Source organism: Rhopilema esculentum, chromosome 10 (assembly GCF_057945365.1).
Source record: "Rhopilema esculentum isolate cy_ngs chromosome 10, ASM5794536v1, whole genome shotgun sequence".
In the NCBI taxonomy this organism is placed as follows: domain Eukaryota; kingdom Metazoa; phylum Cnidaria; class Scyphozoa; order Rhizostomeae; family Rhizostomatidae; genus Rhopilema; species Rhopilema esculentum.
In genome coordinates, this window is record NC_142824.1 from 5,523,126 (window position 1) to 5,551,110 (window position 27,985).

Consider the following 27,985-nt stretch of genomic DNA (forward strand, 5'->3'; position numbering starts at 1 on the left):
CATATATGTCCCAAGCAATGCCCTGGGAAGAAACAAACCAAATCTGAAACAATAATCAATAAACAATGTTTATTAGTAGCTGAACGGCAGTTCCATTGGCCGTACTTTCCAATTTACCACGTCATGGCTTCGTAACTTTCATAACGGATGTGACCACATAGATTCAGCAGCCATGCTGTATTAAAAAACACTTACTGCATCTCAAATGTAAATTTTATTCTGAGGCGAAGCAAAGAGCAATGCAAATAAACAGCGATCATCAATAATCACGTCAGTCAACTGCCGCTGTGAATATTTCTACATTAACTTAGTACAGTAAAAATTTACAAGAATGCCTTTCTCGTCCTTAGATCATCGTAATTTTCGCTTTTTGTTCCGCGTTTACAATACTTAGCTAATATCAGCACGATTAATGATTAAGAGTAAGTACGATTAAGAGCAATTATTTCCCGAAAAAGAACGACAGGATACAAAATTTTTGAACGGTGTGCATTTTGCAGTGCAAATTAATGTTTTAACTGTAGCAGACAACCCAGAATTTATTACTAGGAAATTGAAAGGTTCTACAAGCTAGCGAATCACAGGCCTTGCAACTGGCCTGTCTTTCTAGGTACTCTACTAACAACAGTCATAATATCGAGTTAGGCTTATACAAAATCATACTAAATATTATAAGTTCTGATAATACTTTGTTATCTTTTTAATTTACAAGCCTAGCATTCCATTTATATCATACGAACATCAAATATGATTTAAAAACGAGCTTCCAAGTTCAAATCGATGATAATTTTCGACAGGCTAATATCGCCAGATATGAATAGGGGACAAATACCGTTCATGAAAGCTGCTTTGTTACGTTCGATTGATGTGACTAAAACCTTTATTTCGGCTTCAAGGGTACGGCAACAAGAACGACAACACTGTGTTAAAAATGCCAAACTAGAGTGAGTTGTTGTTCAGATACAATTCGGTGAAGTCCCCATCCTTTTCTATAAGCTCTGAAAGAATAATGTGACACCGATTTAAGAAAGAAAATGTAACACTAAAACGCTTCACAAAAAGTCATTCAGGACATGTATCTTTTACTGGTCCAATTTTGAACTTCGAGAATTTCAAAAAATAACATAAAATCTAGTCACTGTTATTTAGTGACGTCATATTTAGTGCGATTACGAGACGTCATATTTCTTAGAATGTTCTACTTTTCGTCATAACTTTACTTTTTCGGTCTTTGTTTAAAAAGTCGATCAGAGCAAATAATAATTTGCTAACTCACTTTTGCGTGAGGAAAATTCGATGCAAATTTCATCGCGTTCTCTACCCTATATATTTTTTAAGAGCAGGGAATGAAAAACTGCATTTCACTTTCTTGTCATCTGAATAATGATTTGCACAAAAAAGAAATTTACTAATCTTATAGCCCGTTGTTGCTTTTCATAAAAAGGCGAAAAGGCTCTCGATCTGCAAAATTTAGCCCTTAAAGTCGATCAGCACTCACTTTCTAACATTTTGAGCTTACAAAACATTGTTTTCATGTGCTAAAAGAAGGTTTAATAGTCAAAGGTTTATTGCTGAATAACTCGAAAGACGTTTCAAGCTTATTTTAAACTTCAGACTTTATGAATGGATAAGAAACATGCATGGGAGCAGAACTACTCGTCAATATAGTTTGTCTTGTTGAGAAAGCAAAATTTCGCCAATCGTCGAGAGGATATCTCATATTGCATGATAAGTGATAAGAAAATAGTTTTTGAAAATAACGATTTTGGCACAATAAAAACATGCTCTTCAACATATGACTCCCTCACTCCACATATGAATCACAAATCAATGCATGCATAAACAGAATTACAGTTGAAAACCTCACTGGAAGAAACGGAAATGCAATATTTTGGGTTTGGTTGGATTGTTAAAATTCCAATTAAACGTTGCCTGGAGACGAGGGCTGGTAATTATGGTAACGTCAAAAGCAAAAATTATGGTAACGTCAAATGCATCTGCTACAAACTTGTAATAACAGTGGACATGTATTAACACAACTAGCAATTCAACTTATGCAGTTTTGCAATTCAGGTAATCTTCAATAAGTGTATATTATATTTAATAGAGTTCACAAATGTGACGTCACAAAAAACTATTTTTAGAATTTTTGCATTTTGACCGCATAACACAAAAGAACACCATAGAATACTCTCATATATGCAGAATCACTTAAATTTGTCAAAAATCGGGTGAGCTATGGCCAATTGAAGATTTGGAGTTTGCTAACGGATTACTATTATTTTGGCTCAGTTCATTAAGTTACGAACTGAGTGAGACCAAATTACAAAGGTTTGATGGGGCAAGATCTTATGCTCATCTGGTCATACCTCAGCCAATTCGTAATACCTTTAACTGATTTTGCAGATTTAGAGGTATTTCATGATGCTCTTTCAGGTTATTAGAAAACAATTCAAAAATTCTAAAAATAGATTTTTGTGGCGTCATCACTTGACAACTCTATTAGTGAGGTATGGACAGGTGTCGTTTGATACGGAAAATTCCACTTACCTCCATCAGCGCGTTTTCTAAAGCGGCGACATTGCAGAATGTGAAGAACAATAAATATGATCCAAGACACTATCAAACATCCTATCGCAGTCTAAAAAAGACGGGTCAACGATCAGGAGTCAAAAATCAAACAGCAAAGGAAAATTAATGACGCAAAGAACGAAAGTAATTGAGTAAAAAGAATCATAAATGTTAGCTCGAGCTCTATTTCGAATCTTGCTGTTTGAAATCAAACCTCTTTATCTGTATAAAAGTCAAAAGATTCAAAATACCTTTGTATTCAAAAGATCAGCATAGAAGCTCCAGCCTTTCATATATCTTGGCGTGAATGTTCGGAAGTCGATTGCCCACACACCATGGAAAGTACAACTGGAAAAATGAATTGGTAAATTTTCGACTTAAATTGCAACTGAAAAAGACATATTTTGCTCGCAAGATTTCCAAACAAAACAAAAATAACTTTGCTACTGCCAAAATTAAATAAACTAAAGGGTTTTCAACAAACGGGGGTAGTTGACTGGGTGGATGGGGTGATAGACGTTCTTGAAGCAAAAGCATTTTGTTGAAAGAGTTTGGGAGGACTTTTCAAATTTGGGCACTTTAGTTGAATGTCACCATCAATAGAGCAAGTAGATTGGATAAAGGAGCAGTTCGGGGGGCGGGGGTAGGGGTAGGAGGAGGTGCTCGTGTTCAAAATCTTTAAAGTAATAATCAAAGAAATCTTCAAAGTGATTCACAGGAGGGGTGGGGGGGGGGGGCGCGGTTATTTGCGATTTTATAGTATTACTCAGACATAGCCCAATTGCTAGATTAACAAAAATGTGCTTTATAAACGTAGGAAAATGGCATCAAAAAGAAGAAAATGCTACAGTATAAAATTAAAGAATGCCTTTTATCACAATTGGAAATTCCTTCCGTTGCAAAGTAAAATTTCTTTCATTTTTCAATTTATACATTGCTAATATATCATTCTTTAAATTATTGAAATTATTTCAAAAATATATATTTCCTTTCTGATTGTTAAGAAATCTTTATCAGTGTTTAAATTATGCTACATTTACATATTTTAATATAATGTATAGGCCAATATATGCTTACATTTTCACCAACATTCTAAAAAAAATTATTTTTATTAGTCTAATTCTCTTTCAGATCAGGGATGACTATACTTGTTAAATCATCCAAAAGAAAAAAAGAAACAAGTAGCAGAGGAGGGAATCTAGAGTTGCTAAGGTATCATTAGCAAATGAAAAGGTCGATAACGATTAAAATCTTGGTAAGTTAGATACACTTCTTAAATGGGTTGAACAGCCTTTCTAGCAGGATAAGTTAACAAGTATGTATCGAATAAACGGTAAAGCTTACTATTTTAAGGAGACTAGTGAATGGCAAAGCGATTCGATTCCATTATTAATCATCAAATAATCAAGCCCAGCAAAAAGCGGAACTGCGATTATCACTGCCATCCAAGTAAGGTTATCGAACCTGCAACAAAAACAAATTAAAAGATAAATGTCAAGAAAGCTCGTAAAACGGGTGCAATAAAAAGATGATCGTTTGAATGTGGGTACTTCGTAGGCACGTCTACATGGGAAGAAAAATGCAGCGGGCCTTTGCTGTGGAATAAAGCTGAGGTGAAATGAGTGACTACAAACAACGAGTAAAACATGAAGAGGTACTCAATAACTGAATCAATAAAAATGGCAAAATGTTCTTTACAAACGGATACATGAGGGTGGATGGGAAAGAGGTATGTGAACACTAGCCAATTAGGCTTTTATCACTATCTACCTCGGTTACTAGAACCACATTAATTCTAGCGCGGAATTAGAAGTTAGGAACAAAGCGGCAGAGGGGCGCCTTTCTGAGATGAAGTTTTCAGTTAGACTCTCCTCCGCTCCTACCCTTCATTCTTCGCATTCGAAATTTTGTGGCTCGAGTAACCCGGTAATCATTCTCAGACTGTGCCAGCCTGGAATAGTCGGCCTTATTCAACAAATTGTGTTTCTGTATAATAGTTTTTGTTGCAATGATTAATGTATAAAATTAACTAGCTATAGTTATATTATCTTCACAGTCAAGTTTCAAAGAATTTTGTAAAAACAAATTAAGCAATGTAATTGTTCTTCATGGAGAAATAACAACTCAATCGATGTATTTGTCAAAACTTAGGCTGCGTTTACACGGGGCCGGCCGAATATTTGGTCGGCCAAATATTTGGACTGCTTTTGAAGCCGGCCACACACAAATCAGGTCACTTAGGCGTTGCATTTACACGGGACCGTTCAAGTGACCTAATTCTTATGACTTGAGCAATGTGTCAAAAACTTGAAGCCAAAAATCATTGTTAACAAAGAGCTAACAAAACAACTTCTCTCATTCTCTGTTCTCGTGTGCTCTCTTCACAAAATTATGTTTAAAGAGGATGGCTGACATAACTGCTATCAATGATTGGAAATTTGTGATGTTTGCTATGCCTTTCAGTCTTAAATTTCAAAATGATTCTTTCGACAAAAGTCGTTCATATTTTCCGTGCAAATATTTGGCCGGCCATAACCGTTTACACGAGGCCGCTCGCGAATTCGACGGGCCAAGTTTCAAGAAGGGCGCTTTTCTAGGTGGCCGAATATTTGCACGCCTAAGTGACCTAATTTGAGGTCGTTTAGCCGGCCCCGTGTAAACGCAAGGCCTAAGTGACCAAATATTTGACCGACTAAATATTCGGCCGGCCCCGTGTAAACGCAGCCTTAATGTCGAGATACGCAGGGAACTGCATAAAATTTAGAGTATACAACAACACTTTGCTAGAAAAAAATAAAGAACAGGCTGCTACTCACAAATACTGGGCACGGTCGTCCAAAACCCTTTTCGCTAACCAGACTGCGAGTGCACAGGAGATACACGTGAAGAGGATGTGTCCATTACAAACAATGGCCGGACCAGGCGTTAGAACACGCTTTAAATCATTAAGTTCAGCAAAGAGAAAACAATTCCTTTTTACTTTCAAATGAAAACTTGTAAATATAAGCAATGCTTTAAACGAGTAGAAGATAGATAAGCAGAGAAAGATAAAATCAAATCGGAAGCTCAGAAAAATCCCTAGAACGATCGACCGTGTTTTTGAGAAGATCTTCTCTAAGCTTTGCATCTTTAAATGTTTGTAACAATCATGCGATATCATCGAGATTTCTTGATACTCTCAACAAATACGCTGTCTTTCAATCGAGGTACTTGATCCTGGAATGACAAAAAGGACAATAATGAACCTTCAAAGTATATAATCACGATTAGTCTATAAATGGGAAATCAAACAACATAAGCTGCCTATAGAAGGCGAGTTGCGATTAAGATCTTTTGATACCTTAAAATAACAAGATACGAACTGATTTCTTCGTAGTTACTGTAACTTGAAAAGGTACATATATCCATTAAAACGTCATTTTATTAAGCAAGGACACCTCCAGTTTATTCACAGTACAGGTAAAAACATAACAAGTCTTCAAATCATGATTTAGAGCAACTGATGGCGAACAGGTAGACAAAATCTCAGTCATTAATATTGTTTAAACAAATCAACCAGTGATCTTTTTGTTGCTTTATGTAACCCGTTTGTTCTTTTATCTATTTGGATATTGCAAAACTAAGAAAACGCTAAGAAACACACGTGTTGCATAAAAGAATGTTTACAGACACCAAGATTGCAGAGGTGCATCACCAGGTCTTTTGTTAAATTTTAGAAAACATGTCCAAAAGATTACAGTTTAAGACGAAAAGTATCTTAAAATAAGAGAGCAGAGAAGTGGCCTCCAGTTGAAAAACGCAAAGGGGAAACTCCCGCCAGAGAATCTTACGATTTTTCTATAATTTCTATAACCACGTGTGAGAATTTTCTTGAAGCTTAGCTATGGTCAGTGTTCTTCGTTCTCTCACAAATTCAGTTAAACAAAACCACAAGTTTGGTATTGTGTATGGCTCAGCAGGTATTCAAAGAAAACCATGCAATGCATACAAGCCGCTGTGCATCATCAAGCAAACTTTAACCCTACCATACCAACATAATGTAATCTAAACAGATTTTTTAAATTAACTTTTACCACTTGACACTACACTGACTGTCATAAGAAAAGAAAATGTTGTTTGCTCATTTCCAAGTTGCATAGCAAAATTAGCACTTCTGGACAACTATGTCCCAATGAATTTCGATCTCCATTTAAATTCTCATTCATTACACTATTCCATAGACCATTCTTACGTTTTCCAATCAGCAACGCAAGACTTATTCCCAACCTTTTCGCAATTAACACATGCTTCAGAGCCTTTTGTTAACCCTGAACAGTTGACTGACGAGGGTTGACTGACTTTCATGAAGCTTTTGTGCATTTTAAGTCAAAGCTTGTTCATCTTATGGCCTAGATGCACAATGACCTTATCTACCAGAAATTAAAATATGCAATCAATCAAGTTCAAATTGTAATTTTATTTCAGCAGCTATTTGACAATCTGACAATATTGAAATTAAAATGCATTTACAAATACATTATTATAAAAGAGCTACCTCATCATAATTCTAATAAGGAAAGAAATATTCAATATTTTTCATATAAGAAACCTTCTAATAACAATAAATTGGGATCATATACTGCCCAGGAAAGAAACACAAAGAAAGATCATATCTCCAGAGTCTTTTATTTTGTGACTTGTGATACAGCCAAAGTAACTAACATTTTTCAGAAGACTCAGTCAATGATGGAACCTGCTCATAAGCACAGCTGCTTTATTTTATTTTGCACGGAAAAACCAGCTTTTTCATTTCCGAGAATATAATTATTAAATTTTTCTTTATTAAGCAAGAAGCCTTTTTTTTCATATTCAAATAATTTGAAATTAGCAAATGCAGGAAGCTGATGCATTGATTTGGTGCAGTTCTTGCTGGTTACGAATTGAATTTGAAAACTCATTACCAAATGGCCCACTAAATTGAGAGATTGGCCTAACATAATAGAATGACCATTTGCATTGAATCTCATGAGACCATTTGCATTGCATCTCATGAACAAAAAAACTCACTAGAGTGTGCCGCCTAATGGTGTATATAACACCAGGAAGAAGAAAAACATCAAAAAGCTACAATACAATGAGACAAATTCACAAAAAAGAAATGATTAGTCGAATGAAACGAGGGGTATTGCAGTTAATAAAAGCTTCTCAGAAACATAGACAAATGTTGTTTCTTTAAAAAAACACTTGGTAATTTCTATGTTATAAATTATTGCACTCACTGCTTACTATTGCACTTTCTCCTTAAATTTATATCAATTAGTTTAGTGGATGATCATGGTGTCACAGTATTACAACAAGTACTATATATCAATATACAATAAATGCTCTCTCAAACTCCAATAAAAAATCAATAAGATAACTTTTTTATCTTGCAATCCAAAGACACCATACAAACCAACTTATTCATCTTGAATAACAATCATAAGCAGGTAACAAAAACAATAAAAATATGAGACAAAGAAAACTTACTATTATATCTTTTTTAGCATTAAATAGGATCAAAGTATTCTTAAAAAAACGTTGATAATAAAGTAAAAAAGAAAATTAAGGAAAAAATTTCATAATTGCCATTCAGCAGTCCTGGTAATACTAGGCGTGCGATCGCACGCACGCACACGCCTCCACACACGTCTAGAACTCCTGAGGCGTGCTTTCTATCGCACGCGCATTTCCATGTTTTGAATTACTATTCTTTTTCTCTTTTGTTTCTTTTAATTTCTTTTGTGTGGGTTATATTGATAGCATTCCCGGAGGCATTTTAACTCTTTACTTCGTTTCCATTAGGCCCTGTTTCCCTTACTCTGTTATTCTGTTACTCCGTTATTGTATGTCTCTGTTCTCTCTCTCGGTTCTTTTCTTATTTTCTTGAACAAATTGCCCCGAGCCACTCTGTTTGGTCAAAACAATAACGTGGGTGTTTCCATTACTCCATATTTGTCCGTTATCATATCCTTAGCTTGAGTTCTTTATGAAACTGAGATTGAATAACTCCGTTTTTGAATGCCTCGGTCTTCGCTGTTCCGAATAAAACAACGCGTATTCATATGATTCCGTATACGAATGACTCCATTTTTAACCGCGTTTTTTAATAAATTCGGTTTGGTATCAAATGACATCGTTTTTGAGTGTATTAATGAAACTCAAATTCAAAAACAGATTCACTTGAATCTGTTCTCATAAGGAAAACAGAGTAATGGCAACAGAGCCTAAAAAACTTGTATCATTTTTGTTAAATTATTTTGTTTTCAAGAAACTTCTTCTAAAATTCCATAAAACCTTTTTGGTTTTACGAAAACCTCATACGCTTTTTCAAGCAGTGATACACACATTCTAATACAAAGATGACATCAGGTCTTCATAAAAATCGTAAGGTCCCCATTTGTGGATCACACATCATCACACGCCATCACGCCTAAACTCTTCAAGGCGTGTGATTACCAGCACGCCGCCAAATTTCATATTACCAGGACTGCATGCAGCATGCGATATCATAATTTACTAGTTGCATTGGCAGGCCTTGACAGAGAGATCTATCTATCTTATCAGTTATTTGTAAGTGCACCAGATTCTAGACCACAGGCTTGAATATTCTTAACTTTTATAATATTTTCAGCAAAAAAGCATTAACCAATGAATTCAATGTTCCATGGGCTCTTCAAAGGACTTCTAACGCTTAAAATGTTGGCAAATTGTTGTGTCATAGTTCTCTACAGTAATTGCATTTATAAAAGCTTATTTAACAATTTCTCTAAAAGCAACTATGTTATGTGACTTAAAGTAGTATTGCTGTCATAAATTATTTTATCGGTGCCTTAATACTTGAAAGTTCTCAATTTATTTTCAGGCAAATTTTATTTCTTTATTGCTTAATCACTACTTTGGGACAAATTTTGATGTGTTGAATACAGCATTTCCCTAATATATATTATTTATAATTTTTAAGTAACTCAACAATTACATATCAAAAATGGAATGAAAGTGGGTAAAAGAACTTCCAGTTTGGTTACACTGGGACAACATTTGATTCTGTGTATTCTACAAAACCTCTTATTTGTAAATGTAGATAAGAATCTGTCTATGTGATTGAAAGCACACATTTAGTTATATTGCAAAAAAATAACGAGGGAAAAGCCTTGAGGCCATATAGCTCAACATGTCATAGCTTTGATCTAAATAATCAAATCAAACTTGCAAACTTAGAATCATAATGTTAATTCAAATCATTTTCAACTCCACAAATTTAGCTTACAAGTTAAGGTACAGTGGTTGCATTTGAAAGAACCTTTAAGTTGATAACAACTTTGAGCAAACAAACTTTTAAAATTGTACAAAAGCTAACATTGTGAGGTCAAAGTGTTGCCATAACTGAATGGTTTTTGTCTTTCTCCTATGGTCGGTGCCAGCCACTAGGCTCTGGGGAGAACAAAACAAATGTTTTAGGCCACTCAAATGTTTTGTAGTTCCTTTTTATTGCTTGAAAAAGCCATACAAGGGACCAACAAGTAGCCATTAAGGAAAAAGAAACTACAAAAAACCAACAAGGATGCCAATTTTTTCCTAACAAAGAGCACCAATTTTAACTGAAGGGAACGCCCATGAATGGTTAAGAAAAGGCAGTTTCAAAATCATAGGATTATATCACAAAAAGTGCATTATCAAAAAATTACCCCACTCCCAAAGTTCTATACCACTGCACACAACAGCAAATTTCAGTAAATATGAATAAAATTATTTAGCTGGAAAGGTCCATGAAATATTTCCCATAACATTATGTCATAATGTTTAATCTATAATACCATGCTTTTTTATAAGAGCAATTTCATAAAAACATGAGCCTCAAAACTGGTCAAAAGTTAATTAAGAACTTAAGAAATTAAGAACAAGTTGAGGGTGAGCAAACAATTTGATTAAAACAATGCTTATCTCAAAGATGAAGCTTTTTTTGCCATAATGGGGTGCTTTTTTGAGGAATTTTCAAACTTGTCAGCAAATAAAGGATGTCTCACTCACTTTATTGGCAGACAAGGCCTGAACACCTTCCTAGAGCACAATACCTAGCAATTGCACTGCTTACACGCCAATAATTCAGATTTTCATAAAAAATAAGAGCAACCAGCCTGAACTTCAATTTACTGGTTGCTTTAAAAAAGTGTGTAATTAATGCAGCCAAAACATAATATAATTCAAAGAAACCCACTAACTGAAGGTAGATTTGAATCGGGATTGACAGTTACTCAAAACAATTATTGCTAACCGACTAAAACAAGCTTGGCATATGTAATGCTTTCTATTGAAGGTGACATTTTCAGCTTCCTATCCAGGTATTTTGTGCAGACAAATCAATTCCACTTGCTATATATCAATTAACGAACATTATCCAGGTATTTACTATACATTTGCTCAACAACGGTTATGATCGGTTTTCAGAGACCGATTGATTCTTGTATAGTATTTAAACCCTTTTATTGCCAGTTATCCTATTCGAGGCTTATCCTATTCAAGTTAGCCAAGTCATTCGATAACTATTTCGAGCTCACCATGAAGTATAAAAGTATGGTTTCAACTAAACGACTTCTGAACTGATGGTGATACAATAGGGCATTAGCCATAGCATAGGCATAGCTTTTAACAAAAAATACCGAAACAACATACAGAAGCGGAAAATCCTCGGTATGAAACATTCATTACATTAAAATTAGCAGTTTCTAATATCAACTGCTCAGACTTAAATTGCTTTTCGCAATTAAACCTGAAATTGAACTTCATGTTCCTTTCATGGCAAATTAACAATGCCATATTACTCAAGCAGGTCTTGTGAAATTTACGCAGCGCTAAAAACTAAGTTTTGAGACAGTTTTGAAGAAAAGAAAGTGTTTCGTACCAATGGATCACACAGTTTCATACTCAAAGTTTTACTGTTTTATTCTGGAATAGATCTTATGAAGGTTTCATCGGTTGCTTCGTCTGAGACTGATGACAAGTTTCACTTTATGGCACGCCAGGCCTAAAAGCCACAGCCCATGCACAAAATGATGGCTTCAGCAAAGTTGACTCACCTCTGAATAGGAAATGTCGTTTTGCCGCCCAACTTTCCAAAAAACACAATCAAAACAGCGCAACGTTTCGGCTAAAATATTTTCCACAAACTCTATTTCTTTGAATATGCTTGTACTTGTTTCTATTCAACATTGAATCACGGAATAATTGCTCTTTTCAAATGCCTTACATTGCCGCATCAATATTTTGTTGTTGTTGTCATCTGGCTCTGATCAATGACATTATTGGCTCTTATTCATCCATTGGTTTCGAGCGGAACTCAAAACAGGGGAGGTTCACATAAGGTGGGAGAGAGGGGGGTTAGAATTGGGGGAAGAAGTAGCAAATTACTGATTAATTCCAAAAGAGCTCATACTTAGTTGCTTTATCAAGCTTCGAGTAACATGGCCAAGAAATTATCATTTTTTGTTGTCATATTTCTTTAGGAGCCCACGACACTGGTTGTTAGTTCCAGAAAAACGTGCTATTCTTGAAGGCTATCCTGAAGACAGCCCGGTTCAAAAAGGAAAAATTTTAAAACATGCTTTGTACTATCAGAGTCCATAAAATATACCTGTTCCAGGGCTGTGAACCAGAGGAAGAGAAACCAATGATGCAGTTACTATTGATGAGGAAGGCCAGCGCATAACTTGACAAGAATGTATAAAATTAGAAGAATTTACCGTTTTGCTTGAAGTTTCCTTTTTCTCTGACAAACGGCTAAGTCATAACCATATAAGATTTTACTTCAATTTCTTTTAAAAGAAATTTTTGTAGGGCAAAATTTCATCTGCTAGAAGATCGAGGTGCTTTCTTAACTCACCTCGATCTTCTCGGTGCATGATCGTAATGAGCAAAAACAATAGCTTGAAAGAAGTTGCGGAAGCAGACGAGAGAAAACTTCTATTGTTAAATTCTTTTAAACAACGAAACTAACTTACACTCGAAAAAGAGCATAATCTCTAAAAAATGAGAGTGAACTGTCGGATCTCCTAATACAATTTATTGTCATTATAATAAGGACAAATTCAAAATGTTGTTAACGGTAATACTAGGTAAATCATTGAAATATACAAGAAAACTTTTCAATATAAGTTTATGAACATGAATTCACAAGCCACATTCAACTGCGTGGTGTTCCAAATGATTTTGCGTTACATTAAAAAGAAACTGTTGCCAATGATTTTGTGTCTCATTCTCAGAAATGAATACGAATCAAACAAAGGGCTTTAAAAAAATTCCTCTATCACTGTTCAAAGGTTAGTCCACAATTTCTGTAGTTTGACAATTTCTAATAGGGCTGACTATGAGGAAATGTCGTTGCATTGTCTGATATCTTTCAGAAGTAGAAAACAGGAAACAAATCAATTGCTACTATACTTAAAGCAAGAACACTCTGCTATTGGCCAAAAAAAGCAAATCACGGAGCAGCAAATGTAGTGGAACAGAGTGGCAAATCATTAATGAAGATACCAGTCTAATCACTTCTATTGATTTAATCTAAGTTGAGAGATTAATTAGATACCACGCCCTTTCGAGGAACGTAAGGAAACGTTGGACATGTCAAGAAACTATAGTTTTTCAAAATGTGCCTTGTCCATCACAATAAGCATTGTCATTGAGTGGCTTTTAATTGCAGGGTTATTCCACAAACTGGAAATGCTTTCCAAGTTATGAAACAAGTCGAGAAGCTGGAGCTGTGACTACAAACAGGCAACGACGGCATAAGAGCACAGTGCCACTTATGATCTAGACTCAAATCCTCTTCATTCTATCAGTCCCAACTGAGGAATTTATGGGATATGATGATTCAAAAAAATTACAACGGTGACGATCTGCGAGTATGCTTCTTTAGATGGATGATCAGTCCACTGATCCACAGAATACATAATGCGATATGTGATACCTGCGGAGGCGAAAGAAATTGCATGTCAGCGAGGAAGCATGTAAATTGCTGAGGAGCTACAAAATGACAAAGGTCAGGCAATGTCCTTTGATGGAGGGTGGTATTACGGAACGGGTTTTACGGGGGGAGATATTATGGAGGGGGAGTTTGGAGCGGGTATGAAGAAAAGAGATAAGGTCAGGGCCGTATGGACAGAGGAAAGGGCTTGCGTGAAAATAAAGACTAAACGTATGATAAAAAAGCATTCACTTTAGGCAAATATACGAACTACGGTCTGGAAAAAAGATGTTATAGGTATTAAAGTTATGCAAGGTGGGGCTGCGAAATAAGTTGACAACATAAATGATTCTCTGCTACGAAATAAGATGTTCATAATAAGCGAGGGGTTGGAAAATTTCTCGAAATTAAATAAGCAGGGGTGGTGGGTGGTGGGGTGGGGTCGAAATAAGCCTGGGGGATGGAAATTTGGTGTAATATAACCGGCCGCAATAGAGCACGGGCTGCACTACTCAGACATCTTAAAGAAAATTTTGACACATACGACAATTAGACACGTGGGTGCTAATTCAGCGCAATGAAGCATACTTCTCACTAAAGCTTACTATCAAAGATCTGCTAGAATAGGCGAAATCTAAAAACTGTTGAGAATGGAAGGTGCTCATTCCTTATCTGGGTAGAGTCAACCTCAGTTGTTCACCCTTTTTCAAGAGGGCTCTCCTACAAAAATTGAAAATTTAATAAGGGGAAGGGGTCCTAATAAGATCGGGGGGGGGGTGCTCGGAATTTTCTTCAAAAAAATTAAGCGGGGGGACGCTTATTCGGGACCTAAGAGTAAGTCGCACCCCACACCCCCTCCGGTAAATCCGTACTGAATGCAGCGCTTTAAATCGAATTTGTGATGCCAAATAAAAGTTGGCGGGTGTTGGTTTGAGAAACCTGCGAGGCTGTAGGCGGCTTACAACCAATTAACATTATTCATTGATTTAATTTTGCTTCAGTGGGTTCTAGATCATAAACTAGAGGGATCAACTCACGTTCGACATGTAAATGATGCTTAATATTGCACTCTCTAGCAGCTGCTATCACAAGATACAGTAAATAATAACATCTTTCATGTATATATCTGTATATTTTCTAATACTGGCATATTTTCATACCTGATCACCTTTCAGAAAAGCTCTTAAAATTGCGAAAGTTGGAGAACGTTGCTGAGCATGCTAACAAAAACTCCTCATCAGTATAGCCTTTTCAAGATTAACCGTTTTTAACACGTTTTCCTTTTGCTGGCATTTGTGCTCAACACTTAGTTTCCAAGGTGTGGAAGCATATAAGCTCAAATGAAATTACTGAATTGCTGAAAACACGAACTTCAGAAAATTACAAGCAGACTAAATTACAACCATCTATCAGCCTTTAAATCCCAAGTCTTTGAAAACTGGAGATCCGCTATTTTGATGGCACGATGTAAACTTTAAGTAGTAATAACTCGTTGTATTAAACTTTAAGTAGTAGTATTTGAAAAGAGAGAAGCAAAAATTTTGATGACCGGGAAAAATTACATCATCGATCATGTGATTTTTATTGTTTTACAAAAATGTATCCAATAAGATATTCACAAAGGCTTCAAATTTCCCAATAAAGTACAAAAAATAAAGTTAGGCACTTTGCTCGATTTTTGTGGAAAATTCCCTGTGTATTGAGTTGGATCCTAAAGTTTAAAATCAAGTTGCAACCCTTTGTGAACCAGAAACAGAAGATTTGTAGATGTATCAATTTGAGAACTGCATCATGATTTTCAATATTTCCCACAATATTATAAGCTAAGTTCGTTAACCACATATTCACTTAATTTGATTTAATAAGCTTCTAATATATTTAAACTGGAATACTTTTTTGATTGTCATTTCTTAGTATTTTTTTAGCCAAAGAGAATTCAAGAGGAAATGTTTATTCAATCAACTATACCGGTAACCCTACTTGTCTTTAATGGCCTTCAATTCGAGACAAATATTTGAATATCTGGCGTAATCTAGCATAATTTCTGGAGAGAAACAACGTTATATTTAATTACGGCAGCGCTTGTTTTGAATTCCTAAATGTCAGTCGTTATGATTTTTGATAACTACAAGTCGTCTCTAATAAATATTAACCGTTACAACTACCCATCTGTTTCGAAGATATGATTGCTTTGTATTAAACTTCATTCCCTTAACTCCAATGCTAGTAGCTTCTTACGGCAAATTAGTACAAATTATAAAAATCAAGTTAAAAACAGTGCTACAGTTTACTTTACTTTGTCTCAGACTACAAGTGCTATTTCTCGCCATTACATCTTTTTCATCAATGTCTCTCGAAACAAGGTTTTCTGTGTTCGTGTTACAAGAAATAAATTTTCAACACCCTAATCAGTTGCTAACTCAAAAGGAATTTGAACGAATTTTTAAATCCGTTATACGAAATTCATATCTAAGTAAGTGTTTGGTACCACAAGATGAAGCAAGCATTTGGTACAATTTGGAATTAAAGAGCCTTTTGTCAGAAGTCAGCGACCACGGATTGGTAAAAAAACGAGGAATCAACAAATGTGCTATCCTTTTTCTCACGTGACTTCTGATCGGCATCTGGATCAAAATAACATTATTATCCGAAGTTTATACTCTGCGGAGTGTCGGGCGAAAAGTTCTCCAGCATACTAAGTTTCCAATTTTCCGTGCTATCTTCAAAATTCATATTACAATTTTAAAAAAGTCTATACTCACCAAGGATACTCTACAATAATCGAGATAAGAGTATGCATCAAGATATTTTGGGGTGAATGTCTTGAAGTCTGTGTTGTGGAACACCTCAGAGGAGCAGCTGAAATGGAAGAGATAATTGCTGTAATTTGTGAGCCTTTTATTAATGATTTGTGACTAACCGGAGAAATGTTTATTTACATCATGACCTCTTTCATACGACTGTATTAGAAGAGTCATTCCTTTTTTCGTACAAAAAGGGACAATAAAGTTGGCACCATAAGCACCAGACTTGTTCATTTCAAACCTGGCTCAACTCCCAGGTTTGATAGGCCTAAGTATCTTATTCATTGTGAACATCTCTAGCAAAAAAATTACTCACTGGGTCAGCAAAAATAACAGCAAGTTTTGATCCTCCCTATATACAAAAGAAACTTTCAGCTGTGTACTTTAAATCAGGCACAGCCGAGCGTTGTGAAAAATGGTGGGAATAAAAAAGTGCGGGCGCTAAAACGAGCTTTATTGAAGGAAGCCGAATAAAAAGAGCTTTACTGGTGGTTAACTTCTTAATATTTTGCATTATTTGCAAAAAGCGGGGTCTAAAGCCCCCCCAGCTCCCTTGCTCGACAGACATGTAAATACGCCTTTCCTTTGTGATCGCTCTGCTTGAATTCTATGGGCATAATAGTCGAACACATGAATAGAAGGAGTTAGCAGAGAGGACTGCTGCTTTTTATAAGACTAGAAGCAAAATCTGATCTTGATTGCTTGACTACCTACCCATGTTTTGGTTCCAGGTTTTAGTGTACTCTAATTGGAAATGGGAGCACATTTTGAATTTCCAGAAGAAACTTGTTTCTTGATATAAAACTTTTGTAATTGATAAAATACCATGATTAGCGTTTGTAGTTTTCAACGGGTGCCATAAAGGCGACACACAAAATACGAAAGATGGTGACGCTTTCGACTAATGGTGATGATGATTATAATTAACATCATGACGATGATGTTGGGGATTATGATTATCAAGACCACGTAAGACAGTAATTAGAAAACACAAGGTAAAACTCAATTGGATATTTACTCACACTTTGTTAACGTCAAAACTGTCGCAGAATGCCTGGTTTCCTTTTAGAAGCAAAACAACGTCTATCGCTGAGAATATTGGAACAAATGCTGCTAAAAACTTAGACCACAGTTTATTGAATCTGGAAGTAAAACAAAAACAAAATCAAGAATGGCAAAAAACTGTCTATACATTTTACAGTGTATTATCTAAAATTTCAAACTGACGGTATTGAGATTGTACACCACCTCAACCACCCCCCCTCCCCAGTTATGTTAATACCTCGGCTTCTAGAATACATATGGTCCAGCTTTGAATGGGGGGAGGCGGTAGATATTGCACGCGTTTAGGGCTTTGTCTCGACCGCTCTTTCAGAAGCTGTAGGTTCTTTCATTCGATGTAAATATATGGTACAAGATAATGCAAACAGTACAATACAGTATTGGACAGTGCAGCACAGTACAGGTAGGATCGCACAAGACAGAACAGTACAGGACAGCAAAGGACAGTTCAGTATAGTACAGGGCAGTACAGTACAGGAGAGTAGAGGTAGGATCGTACAAGACAGTACAGCACAGGACAGCAAAGGACAGTTCAGTATAGTACAGTACAGTACAGGAGCAGGAGAGTAGAGGTAGGATCGCACAAGACAGTACAGCACAGGACAGCAAAGGACAGTTCATTATAGTACAGGAGCAGGTGAGTAGAGGTAGGATCGTAAAGGACAGTACAGCACAGTACAGGTAGGATCGCACAAGACAGGACGGCAAACGACAGTTCAGTATAGTACAGGACAGTATAGTACAGGAGCAGGAGAGTAGGTAGGATCGTAAAGGACAGTACAGCACAGGACAGCAAAGGACAGTTCATTATAGTACAGGAGCAGGTGAGTAGAGGTAGGATCGTAAAGGACAGTACAGCACAGTACAGGTAGGATCGCACAAGACAGGACGGCCAACGACAGTTCAGTATAGTACAGGACAGTATAGTACAGGAGCAGGAGAGTAGGTAGGATCGTAAAGGACAGTATAGCACAGCACAGAACAGCACAGCACAGAACAGTATAGCACAGAACAGCACAGAAGAGGACAGTACCGGGCAGTACCAGACAGAACAGGACAGGACAAAAATTACAGGACAGGGCAAGACAGTACAACACAGTGCAGGCCAGTGCAGGGCAGCACGGCGCAGTAAAGGACAGTACGGGACAGTACAAATACAGGACACATACAGTACATTATAGTACAATGCCCTAGAAAGCCGTACAGGCCAGAGCAGTATAGGTTCTATGTAGTGAGATATCACAGATCTTAAAGCTAAACAATATATTTTTCTAGAAAGACAGGTTTTCTTGAAAGTTTGCGCAGGAAATCTTTACCTGCAATGGATTAAGAGATCAAAGGCAGCGAAATGGAAGGTGCTGTGTTGGGAAAAACCATTCTAATTGAGTAAATCCTATCGCTGTTCCGAAGGAAATGTCTTATAACTGCCGAAAAACGAAAGTCTGTTACCAAAGTGAAATTGCAACCATTATAGACAGGTGCAAAATGAAAAGCAATGATGTTCATAGAACACCGCCTTGCCTATAAAATGATCATGTACTTTAACATAATCTTCGTTCAGCATTAGAAGCTTAAACTAGACTACCAATATATAAACATCTTTTGGTGGTACAAAACTTGAAAATGGCTTTGAAAAAAGCAAACATTTGAGTAAACTAAAGCTTTTCGTCTGACACTCTGCCACTGCCAATATACTTCATCATCATAGCACAGACAGTCTTGTTCAAGTCGCCATCGCCAAAATCTACAAATTTTTTTGTAAATTTATTTTATGTCTTATATTTATTTATCAAAATCATTGCTCATTTTAAAGTCAAAGTCAAAACGCGAAGTCCAAACGTCACACTTTAATGGTACAAAACGAGATTATAGAGCTCAAAAAAAACTAAAAATGCCTTTCCGATGTTATTTGAAAACTTTTAGATTGTTTGCACCAATAAAATAAGGAAAGAAGCGAGTATTGCCCTGACAAGACCAAATTTGATGAAGGCTGTTACCAGGGACATTTTAGCACGACACATAAGAGACCTTTTAATATAAAATAAAAACAAAGCCAAAAATGAAGCAAAGGGGACAGCAAAACAGTGGACATACTAAAAAGGGACATACTTGCCTCACCAAAGAGTTATAATATATAAAATACATATTCTGATAAAATTATTCACTGTCTGCTCAAATCTTGCGTTTTAAAGAGCGTCGTATTACAGTTGATAAGTAAATTAGAGCTTGAAAATTTCATGCAAGTTTTGTTGTTGTAATTCTATTCAGTAAATTTAATTAAAGAAAAAGAGCTGATGCAGAAAAGAGTAGTTTGACACCAATAGTTCAAATAGATTTAATGACTTAGTGGACGATTGGATTACACTTGAAAAGGTCACTACTGTGAGAATGTTTATTGCTATGTCTATGGTTTCACAGTAATTTGGTAGACAACCCAGCACCGTTAGAAAGCTAAGTCGCCTTAAGGTTGACTTCTCTATACAAAACGATCTTGAAAGTATTATTTGCAGTGGCTAAACGCATATATTCTTTCAACGCTCAACTGCACCACTCTATCATATTAAATGCAAAACAACAAGGTTTCAGAAACCAAAGCTACTTCTTCTACTAGAGGAAACGATCACTATTTTCTTTGCCATACCAAAAGGTCACACAAAACACTTGAGAAATGCTAAGTTCATAATTTCAATGGTTTTAGAAGCATAGAAGTTTAAGTGTTTGGGATTAAGTATTGACATGGAAATTACTTATAAAGTTACATCTATGAGAAAATCGACGAAACATGATGCATAAAATAGCAAAAAAATAAACTGTAAAAGTTGCAAGATCTTGTGGTGCTCTATAGGCTGTCCAAGGGCAATACGTCCCCAGGCTATACTGTTGAATATGGCTTGATTTTAGTTGTATGGTCTCACGAAAAATGGAAGGTCGAAAGTATTGATCTCCGAATCCTTTTCTAGGTCAACGCATTTCATTGTAATAAAACTATATTCATTCTTATTAACATTGTTTCATAAGTTGACTATGATAGACACATGCTCAGGATATATGTGCAAACGAAACCCAGATCTCAAATACATTATTTACTACAGTATTTCATTGAAACATCTTTGAGTTTGATTATTTGTAATCTTGATTTAAAGGCCTGACATACGTTTTAACATGTCATTGCTTTGATTTCCCTTATTAAACTTCAGCAGGTTTATACCGTTTGAATGTCGCGTTGCAAATTTATTACTGGTATTGTCAGATGTTTCACCATTGCTAAATTGTGCAATATTAAAAATATAACCACTGAAAACTTCACGTTTAAAATGCTTAAACCATTAAAAAAGGGACAGCCATTATGAATGTAAGAAAAGAAAAATTCCAGCTGACCAGTTGTAAATTGAAAATCTAAGTGGAGTTAGGACAAGTATCGTTCCAAGCATATTAAACCCTAACATTAAGTATAAGTTCAGTTCTGCAAATTAAAATACAGCCACGCATCTATGTTTATTAAACACAGGTCACCGCGAAAACAAGAAAATTCTGAAATGCCGTTTCTTTTGATAACATTCAAAGCATACCTAGGTACGCTGTGAAACCAAATTTAAAAAATTCACATGACTAGTAGTATTTTGACGGGCTTTTTAAACCTTAGAAATCTGATGTTTGGAGGGGCAGATTCAATTCATCTTGGGTTCTATTTCGAATGAGCTTTTGCTTCGGATTTATCGAATCCAAAGCGAGCTTCTACTAGGCCATATTCAAAATATTTAGACTTCAGTAGTTCCAAAAAAAATTTAAAGAATTTGCGAGAACTCTGGCAGGAGCAGGTTCTATGCTTGAAAATATCTAGTTCAAATATGTAAACCCACACTTTTTCAGCATATTCACTTTGAAAATGTAATGAATAGCCTCAAGCAATGCTTAAGAAGACTATCCAATGGTCCGAAAATATTCTTCTACCCACATGCGTGGATGGAAGTTCATGAGTAGGCATGGCCTAATATATGCCTTCACTTGGAAAAAAATATAAGGTAAGCGAAATAATGAGAAAACTTACCGATAACCACTGTTCTGATTGGTTTTGATAAAGAAGCACAGGCAAAGGATAAATATCAAAACACTTGACGTGATATAAAAATTGCAGCAGCTGACCGGGCCTGGGACAACCACTCTCTTTAGCTCGTACATTTTTGCAAACAAGAGACAAGCCTTGGCACGGCCATGTGCAATAGTGTAGCTGTAGATGTTTGTCAAGGAGGCAACAGTAGACAAAAGAAATAAGGATGCATCGATTTTTAGCGACGACCTTATCGCGTTTATCGTATGCATTAAGGATAATTGGTAGCCTGAATCTTCTGCCATTGGTAGTGAAGATGCTGGAGGTAAGACAGGATTTATGGTAGCATGGAATCCAAGTGCTGACGGTCTAATGTCTAACCAGATTCAGTTGCAAATACCTACAAATAGATAGAAATCGTTTTTAAATGTGCATTCAGAATTTTAGATAGCAATCAGAAGCAGATCCAGATTGAGACCTTCTTACTGATTATTCTTGCTTTCTTTGGTTGTGGTGACATGGGAACGATTGCGTACTATTCCGACTAACTGGCCTAAAATTAATAAACTTGAGCTGCAAACTTGTAACAAACTTGTAATTTGTAATGAAGTAGTAATGAAACTCGTATAAGACCATCACTAATAGCAGACACTCTTGAAGATGCCGCTGAAAAGTGCTTTAATGCCTTACCTGGACCTATAAAATCTCAGTCTAGGTTCACGACGTTCTGTTCCAACTCAAAGAAGCATTTATTTAAAAAAGCAAACAACCAATTGGACTTAAAAACTTTATTATTATTATTATTATTATATTATTTTACAAGTGACGAGTTAAGTGAAAAAGGAGAACTTTTAAGCTTGGTTTCCACTATGAGTTAACGTGAGATAATTCTGAGTTAAATTGAAAATTAACTCATGGTCTAAATTCAAGTTAACTTGAGATAGTGTGAAATAGCGTGAGATAACGCGAGCTATCTCAAAATTAACCCATGTACCGATTCGGTTTCCACTTGAGATAGAATTAAGTATGGAAATTTCAGAAATCACATTTTATTTGAGTCTTGCAGCTATGGCGGGCGGGCGTCTTACAAGAACAACTTATTTTACTTCTGCTTTTGAGAATACGTAGAAGGAAAATATTTTTTTTGCTAGAAGTGCCGTTCGCGATCTGCACCAAGGTTTTCGGTACGGAAGTCTACTAAAAAAGATATGCGTTTGGTGAATACGACCACTTGCAACAGGATCTTAGAAATGAGAAAATGCTTCTCTTATTTCACAATTAATTTTTTTTAGTAAAGAAAACTGTTTTCAACATCTAAAGTAATACTCAGTGCAAGTGCGTTGCGTAAGAACCTCAGTGCAAATTATAGCACATTCCCCTCCCACGCATCGGCTTCTTTTGATAAGATGTTATCTCAAGTTAACTCATGAGCTTGAAATCAAAAATTTTTGTTTCCAAGCTCATGAGATAACGTGAGTTAACACGAGTTAATTTTCATGAGATAATTTTTAATGACCGTTTCCACTATGAGATAATTTTTAAACCATGTCAGATCACAAAATTATCTCAAATTAACTCACGTTAACTCATAGTGGAAACCAAGCTTTAAAGGAAAACGGAACCATTTATTTCTTTCCTAGATTTGCCCGAGTGTATTGTTCTTTATTGTTTCTCAGGAAATTTGCCACTACGAGCATGAGAACTGGTAAACTGTTTAAATTTGCGGGGAAAAGGTAGCAGAGGGGGGGGGGGGGCTGCGTTTTCTTGAAAACAGAATAATAAGCCAGTACAGAATGGCTCCATTATCCCGTAAACAGTCATGAAACGAGACAGAAAATGGGACTGCGTGGAAATAGAGCCAAATTTTTCTATTTAGCGGAAAATGCTCATAAAACCAGACTGGTACATGAAAAGTACCGATTAAACATCGAACGATTTAGACAAAAAAGAAGCGATTATACATTGAAGATTTCAAAATATGTGGATACAAATTTAATGTTTTAGGTTTTGAATAATCAAATTGCCAGATGTTAAATTGCCAGACTTTCTTGAGAAAACTTCAAAGGAATCCCAGGCATCCAAATACTAACACGTTCAGGATCTGTTTTCAAACTGGCTCATTTTTTTTCTTTTTTCGTTACAAGTCTGTTGCTTTCCCCAATTTTTCACACCCTTCAGACTAATCCATTTTATTTTTCACAGTTGTTGGTTACCATCAAAAGATAATTTTGTTTTTGACCTGAAAAGGTTGGGATAAATTACAAGCAATGTTGGGGAATTTTTTAATTTTAATTTTATAAATTTTTCAATGAGTTCTTAATTTTCCAGATAAGGTATTCAAAGAATTTTTTGTTTATAAATGCATAAGAAAATTGATGAATGGTAACATGGTTGGGGAAAGTACACAAAGTTCTCTTTGCAGAAGATTTGTTGTGACTAAATTCAAAGGTGAATCGATAAATGATGTGGGTCTTTTTTAATTTTCTAATTTAATTTAATTTAATTAATTTTTAATTTTGGTAAATACCACAAATTATTTGACAGAGTTGGGAAGTAGGTAAAACTTGAAACTCAAAACCATTCAAACCCAGGTGAAGTCATACCTAATCCTTAACTACAAATAGAAGAAGACAGCGTGTACCTTTGGAAAGTTGATATTTTTTCCAAGGGCCAAATTACTGTAAGTTATGGCACAGAATGGCAGGATCAACAAAGAATTTTGAGGGCTAAGGCCGGGTTAAACATCATGCTTTTCATTTGCCAAACATTATATGATTAAGGTCGGCAAAAGCATTACTCAAGGCCGATGCAAAGTTTAATAACAAAACCTTATTTACTAACGAAAGGCTGATCATTTTGGTATCCAACCAACACCTTTGAGTTAACTTGCAAGAATGGCAGTGGTGGGTGATCAATTTCAAATGTTATTGCTGCCAAACGTTATATCTAAGGTTGGAAAGTGTAACAAATTTTTTTTTGAAAGGAATCTAGTTCTATTGCATTAAGTCCTTGAAGAGAACAGGCGTTGCAGACTGGGATACTGCAATTTATGGAAAAAGTGTTTGTTTTTGCGTCAATCATGACTCTCAATTGTCAATATTTGATTTGATGATATTCAATTAAAAAAAGAAGATGAATAACTTTTTGATATAAATTTATATCAAATTTTATATTTGATATAAATTTTGATATGAATAACTAAATTAGATTAGCATAATAAGGGGAAATATATTTGAAGTAGGCTCTGAATAAAATGTGCAGAGAGCAAGACCTACTACGCAAAAAGTAGCTTAGAATAGGCATCTATGATATAAATTTTGACGAAAAAACTAGATGTTTGCAACCACGCATTTGCGCTAGATGTTTGCGATAGCTAACAAACTATTTCTCTCAGTTCAGTGTTGATGTATCTGCACTAATTTTGTGGTAATATATACAATAATCTTGAATGGAGGAGGAGGAAGATGATGTAATCAACACTGAATGAAATATGTTCAGGGAGTTTATCTCAACCACTTTTACAAAGACTATTGTGTAGTCTGTTCCAAACTAGCAAATTTTTAGGTGAGACCAACCAAGACATAAGTGTGAGTAACAGGCGACAATGACAAGGTTGTACAAGTAACAGGAAAGCAAAACCATCTCATGTGCCTTAGTGACATACTTCTCACAATGGTCTGATTACAAAGATAATTCTTTATTTCACCATGAATGTGCAATCAGATTCTCCTGTAAATTGACTGTGGAAGGAGGTTCAAATTTCTATATCTCAATTGCACATACAACATAGCCAAATAGGTAATAAAAATGGTCTCTCCAGCTGATGGCCCCTCTAGCTGCTGGCCTCTCTGTTGTGTTTTCAAAAGTTTTGCCAGAAAAGGTGGTCTTTTTATCAGACTGACCTTATCAACTTTAGGAAACTACAGTTCCACTGCCCCACAGCCTCGCACCCTCTTTTACCTATGTGTAGATTTTGCTTTTGAAAAGTCCTGAGCTGAAAGTAACACACTTTCTGGTTTATGTATGACTAATGGAAGCTACCATGGAGAATATGTAGACTTTTGCTGAGACCTCAAGAGGGTTCTACACTAAGAGTACAAAAGTATGAAAAATGGCAGCTCACAGAGGCCACGGGCCTAAGCCAACAAATTTCCAAAACAAAACTACTAGTGAAGGGGCTTGGAAACGATAGTTCATGGCACGAAAATTCATTTACCAATATTTAAGGTTTCAGATGAAGAAAAAATTGAACAATTAGTTTCCTGTTTCGAAGAAGACAATCTGTAGAATTTTGAAGCAATGCTTCAAAAAGGTTCTGTAAAAGAATTCCCAAGCATTTCTAAATGATGAAAATGAAATATATTTTTTAAGGAAGTATGGCAAATAATTTAGTCAGACAACAAAATTATTACTGAAAAAGTTTGTTTCAGCAGAAATATAGGATTTTAAAGTTTCAGCATTGGAACTAGGTGAGTCACTTTACATTTGACCATATTTTAGACTGTACTTTTAAAATTTTGATTTTCTCATTATATATTCAAATATAGCAATTCAAATAATGAAATTAAATGTCATGTCTTCATTATGCATTTGTTATTCATGAAGAGAATTATTCAAATCCAACTGTCTATGTTTTTAGACAGCAAACTATTCTGATCACTAAACGCAAGCTTTAAAAGGTGTTCATCTGATATCAAATGTTATTAAAAACTGCAGCCTAATATTTCAGCTAAAAGGATGTTACCAGTAAAAATTTTATTGTCAAAACAAATGTGAACATATCCAGGTTGAACAAATCTTTTTATGCCTCTTCAAAGTTGCCTACATTTTATTGTAGCTGCTATGAATCCTTCAATAATTTTTCCAGAATTTTTCTAAGCATAGACTATTTATTTTTTCTCAGAATTTCTTTCTTCAAACAGAAAATAAATTTATTTTCATTCCAAAGCTATTGATATAGTGCAATATTTTCCTGCATAAGTCAATAGCAACTAAGGCCCTTTCACCTAGTAATTCCGTTTTGGAGATTTGTCGTCTTAGGCCCTTGGCCACTGCGAGCTACTATATTTGACTATTGTTTCCATACTTTTGTACCCTAAGTGTACAAGGAGATTCAGAAACTTGGATATTGTTTTCAATAAGAAAAGGTGTCCCTTTTGTGAAAAGGGCAAGTGTACACTTCTGAATTCTGACTACATTACAAGAAAACAAAGAATACAAAATCGTTCTGAAAGCCTTTGCTAAGAAATGATTGTTATCTGCAAATTTGAATTTTATTTTCCTGGTGTTCCCTGTGCACAAAAAACCTAACAGTCTGACACAAGGACAAGACGGTGTTTTCAAGCAAAGTGAAACTGGGGTCCAGTGAACTGTGTTCACATTAAAAGTGTACAGAGCTCCTCCTTTAAGAAATTCCTGCATGCAAATTTCCTTTGTTCTTGTACAATTATCTATACTTTTTTTCTCTTCTTGTTCTCTATTTCTCTCATTGTATGTGATTTATTTCAACTTTTGTAACCTGCTGCTGTATTTTGAAAGATTTGTATGTATGGATTTTAAAAATGAAATTAACTGAACTGAACTAACTGAACTGAAATTTTCTAGTTCATTCCTACAATTTTGGTTCGGAAAACGAAAAACTTTTTGGAAAGGGCCATACTCTGCGAACTGGTCGGCCAGGCAGGCAGGTGTGCAAGCAGCATGTAATTTAGAGTTTTTAAAAAAATCAGAATACTTTCATCTATTTCTGAAAGCTTTTATCAGTCTTTTACCAGTCGAGAGAAAACAAACGCTCAGAAAAAGAAAATAAATGCGCACTTTAAAACAATTTGTAACAGAAAGGAGAAATCGCTTTCAAGGAAGTTGTCAAAGGCCTTGGGGCTAGACGGCAGCGTGCAACAGATAAAAAAAGTTCCTTATTTGAGATCATTGACATTAGAAGCGTGGCATTGAACCAGATTTTTTAACTCAGTTTTACAACCTTTTACCAGTCTTTAAGAAATAAGATAACAAAATGCAAACTTTGTTAGCAATAATGAATTGGGAATACATACATTTTACGCATTATAGGCAAGAATATTTTTCCAAAAGACATCCAGATTGTGGGCACAACCCTCCTTTTCAAAAAGCCTCTATCTGATTTGCGTCCGCACGTTAACGAGACAGGAAAACATCGTACGTGATCGTACGTCGTTCGACGTACGACCAGCGTACGACGTACGTCATAAGAGCTGCAGTGGCAGAGAGGGAGATGCCCGTAAGTGCCCACAAGGCAGGGCTTGCCTCTTTTGATAAGATTGATTGTAATCTTTCAAACTTTTGCATCTTTGCGAGATTCCAGATGCACCTTTCATGTTCTTACAAATATCAATAATAAGATAAACAGGATACAGGAAAGGGCCCTTCGAATCGCACACAAAGACAACACTTCTCCTTACAAGAAATTGTTAGAAAATGATATTTCGGTAACTATACATCAGCAGAACTACAGGTGCTCATGGTTGAAATTTACAAAACAAGGAA

The 27,985-nt window shown here is 35.6% G+C and overlaps 2 protein-coding genes across 4 annotated transcripts; both read right to left on the minus strand.

Moving 5' to 3' along the window:
* Positions 1 to 246: 246 nt before the first annotated feature.
* Positions 247 to 11,858, minus strand: LOC135684925 (uncharacterized). 3 transcript variants are annotated; one of them, XM_065200635.2, is made up of 6 exons: positions 11,667 to 11,858; positions 5,388 to 5,787; positions 3,916 to 4,035; positions 2,823 to 2,919; positions 2,551 to 2,641; positions 247 to 998 (listed from the first exon to the last, which is right to left on the minus strand). In XM_065200635.2, the coding sequence occupies exons 2-6, from the start codon at positions 5,729 to 5,731 to the stop codon at positions 940 to 942; spliced, it is 711 nt and encodes a 236-aa protein (XP_065056707.1). In that variant the 5' UTR covers positions 5,732 to 5,787; positions 11,667 to 11,858; the 3' UTR covers positions 247 to 939. The 3 variants fall into 3 exon arrangements, with proteins under 3 accessions (XP_065056707.1, XP_065056722.1, XP_065056715.1); XM_065200650.2 differs by lacking the exon at positions 11,667 to 11,858 and adding an exon at positions 11,492 to 11,655; XM_065200643.2 differs by lacking the exon at positions 11,667 to 11,858 and adding an exon at positions 5,912 to 11,470.
* A 686-nt stretch (positions 11,859 to 12,544) lies between these two features.
* On the minus strand, positions 12,545 to 27,638 carry LOC148959251 (uncharacterized). Its single transcript, XM_089110656.1, has 5 exons — positions 27,517 to 27,638; positions 21,464 to 21,863; positions 17,376 to 17,495; positions 16,312 to 16,408; positions 12,545 to 13,552 (listed from the first exon to the last, which is right to left on the minus strand). Exons 2-5 carry the CDS (start codon positions 21,766 to 21,768, stop codon positions 13,466 to 13,468), a joined length of 609 nt encoding a protein of 202 aa, XP_088966782.1. The 5' UTR covers positions 21,769 to 21,863; positions 27,517 to 27,638; the 3' UTR covers positions 12,545 to 13,465.
* Between the last annotated feature and the right edge of the window lie 347 nt (positions 27,639 to 27,985).

Coding starts and splice junctions, on each gene's coding strand:
- LOC148959251 (XM_089110656.1), bottom strand. CDS start 21,768: ATGGCAGAAGATTCAGGCTACCAATTATCCTTAATGCATACGATAAAC. Junction 16,409..17,375: donor AGTTTTGACGTTAACAAAGT/GTGAGTAAATAT, acceptor CTTCCATTTCAG/CTGCTCCTCTGAGGTGTTCC. Junction 13,553..16,311: donor ATTATTGTAGAGTATCCTTG/GTGAGTATAGAC, acceptor TCGCCTCCGCAG/GTATCACATATCGCATTATG.
- LOC135684925 (XM_065200635.2), bottom strand. CDS start 5,731: ATGATATCGCATGATTGTTACAAACATTTAAAGATGCAAAGCTTAGAG. Junction 2,642..2,822: donor CTGATCTTTTGAATACAAAG/GTATTTTGAATC, acceptor CGTCTTTTTTAG/ACTGCGATAGGATGTTTGAT. Junction 999..2,550: donor TAGAAAACGCGCTGATGGAG/GTAAGTGGAATT, acceptor TTATTCTTTCAG/AGCTTATAGAAAAGGATGGG.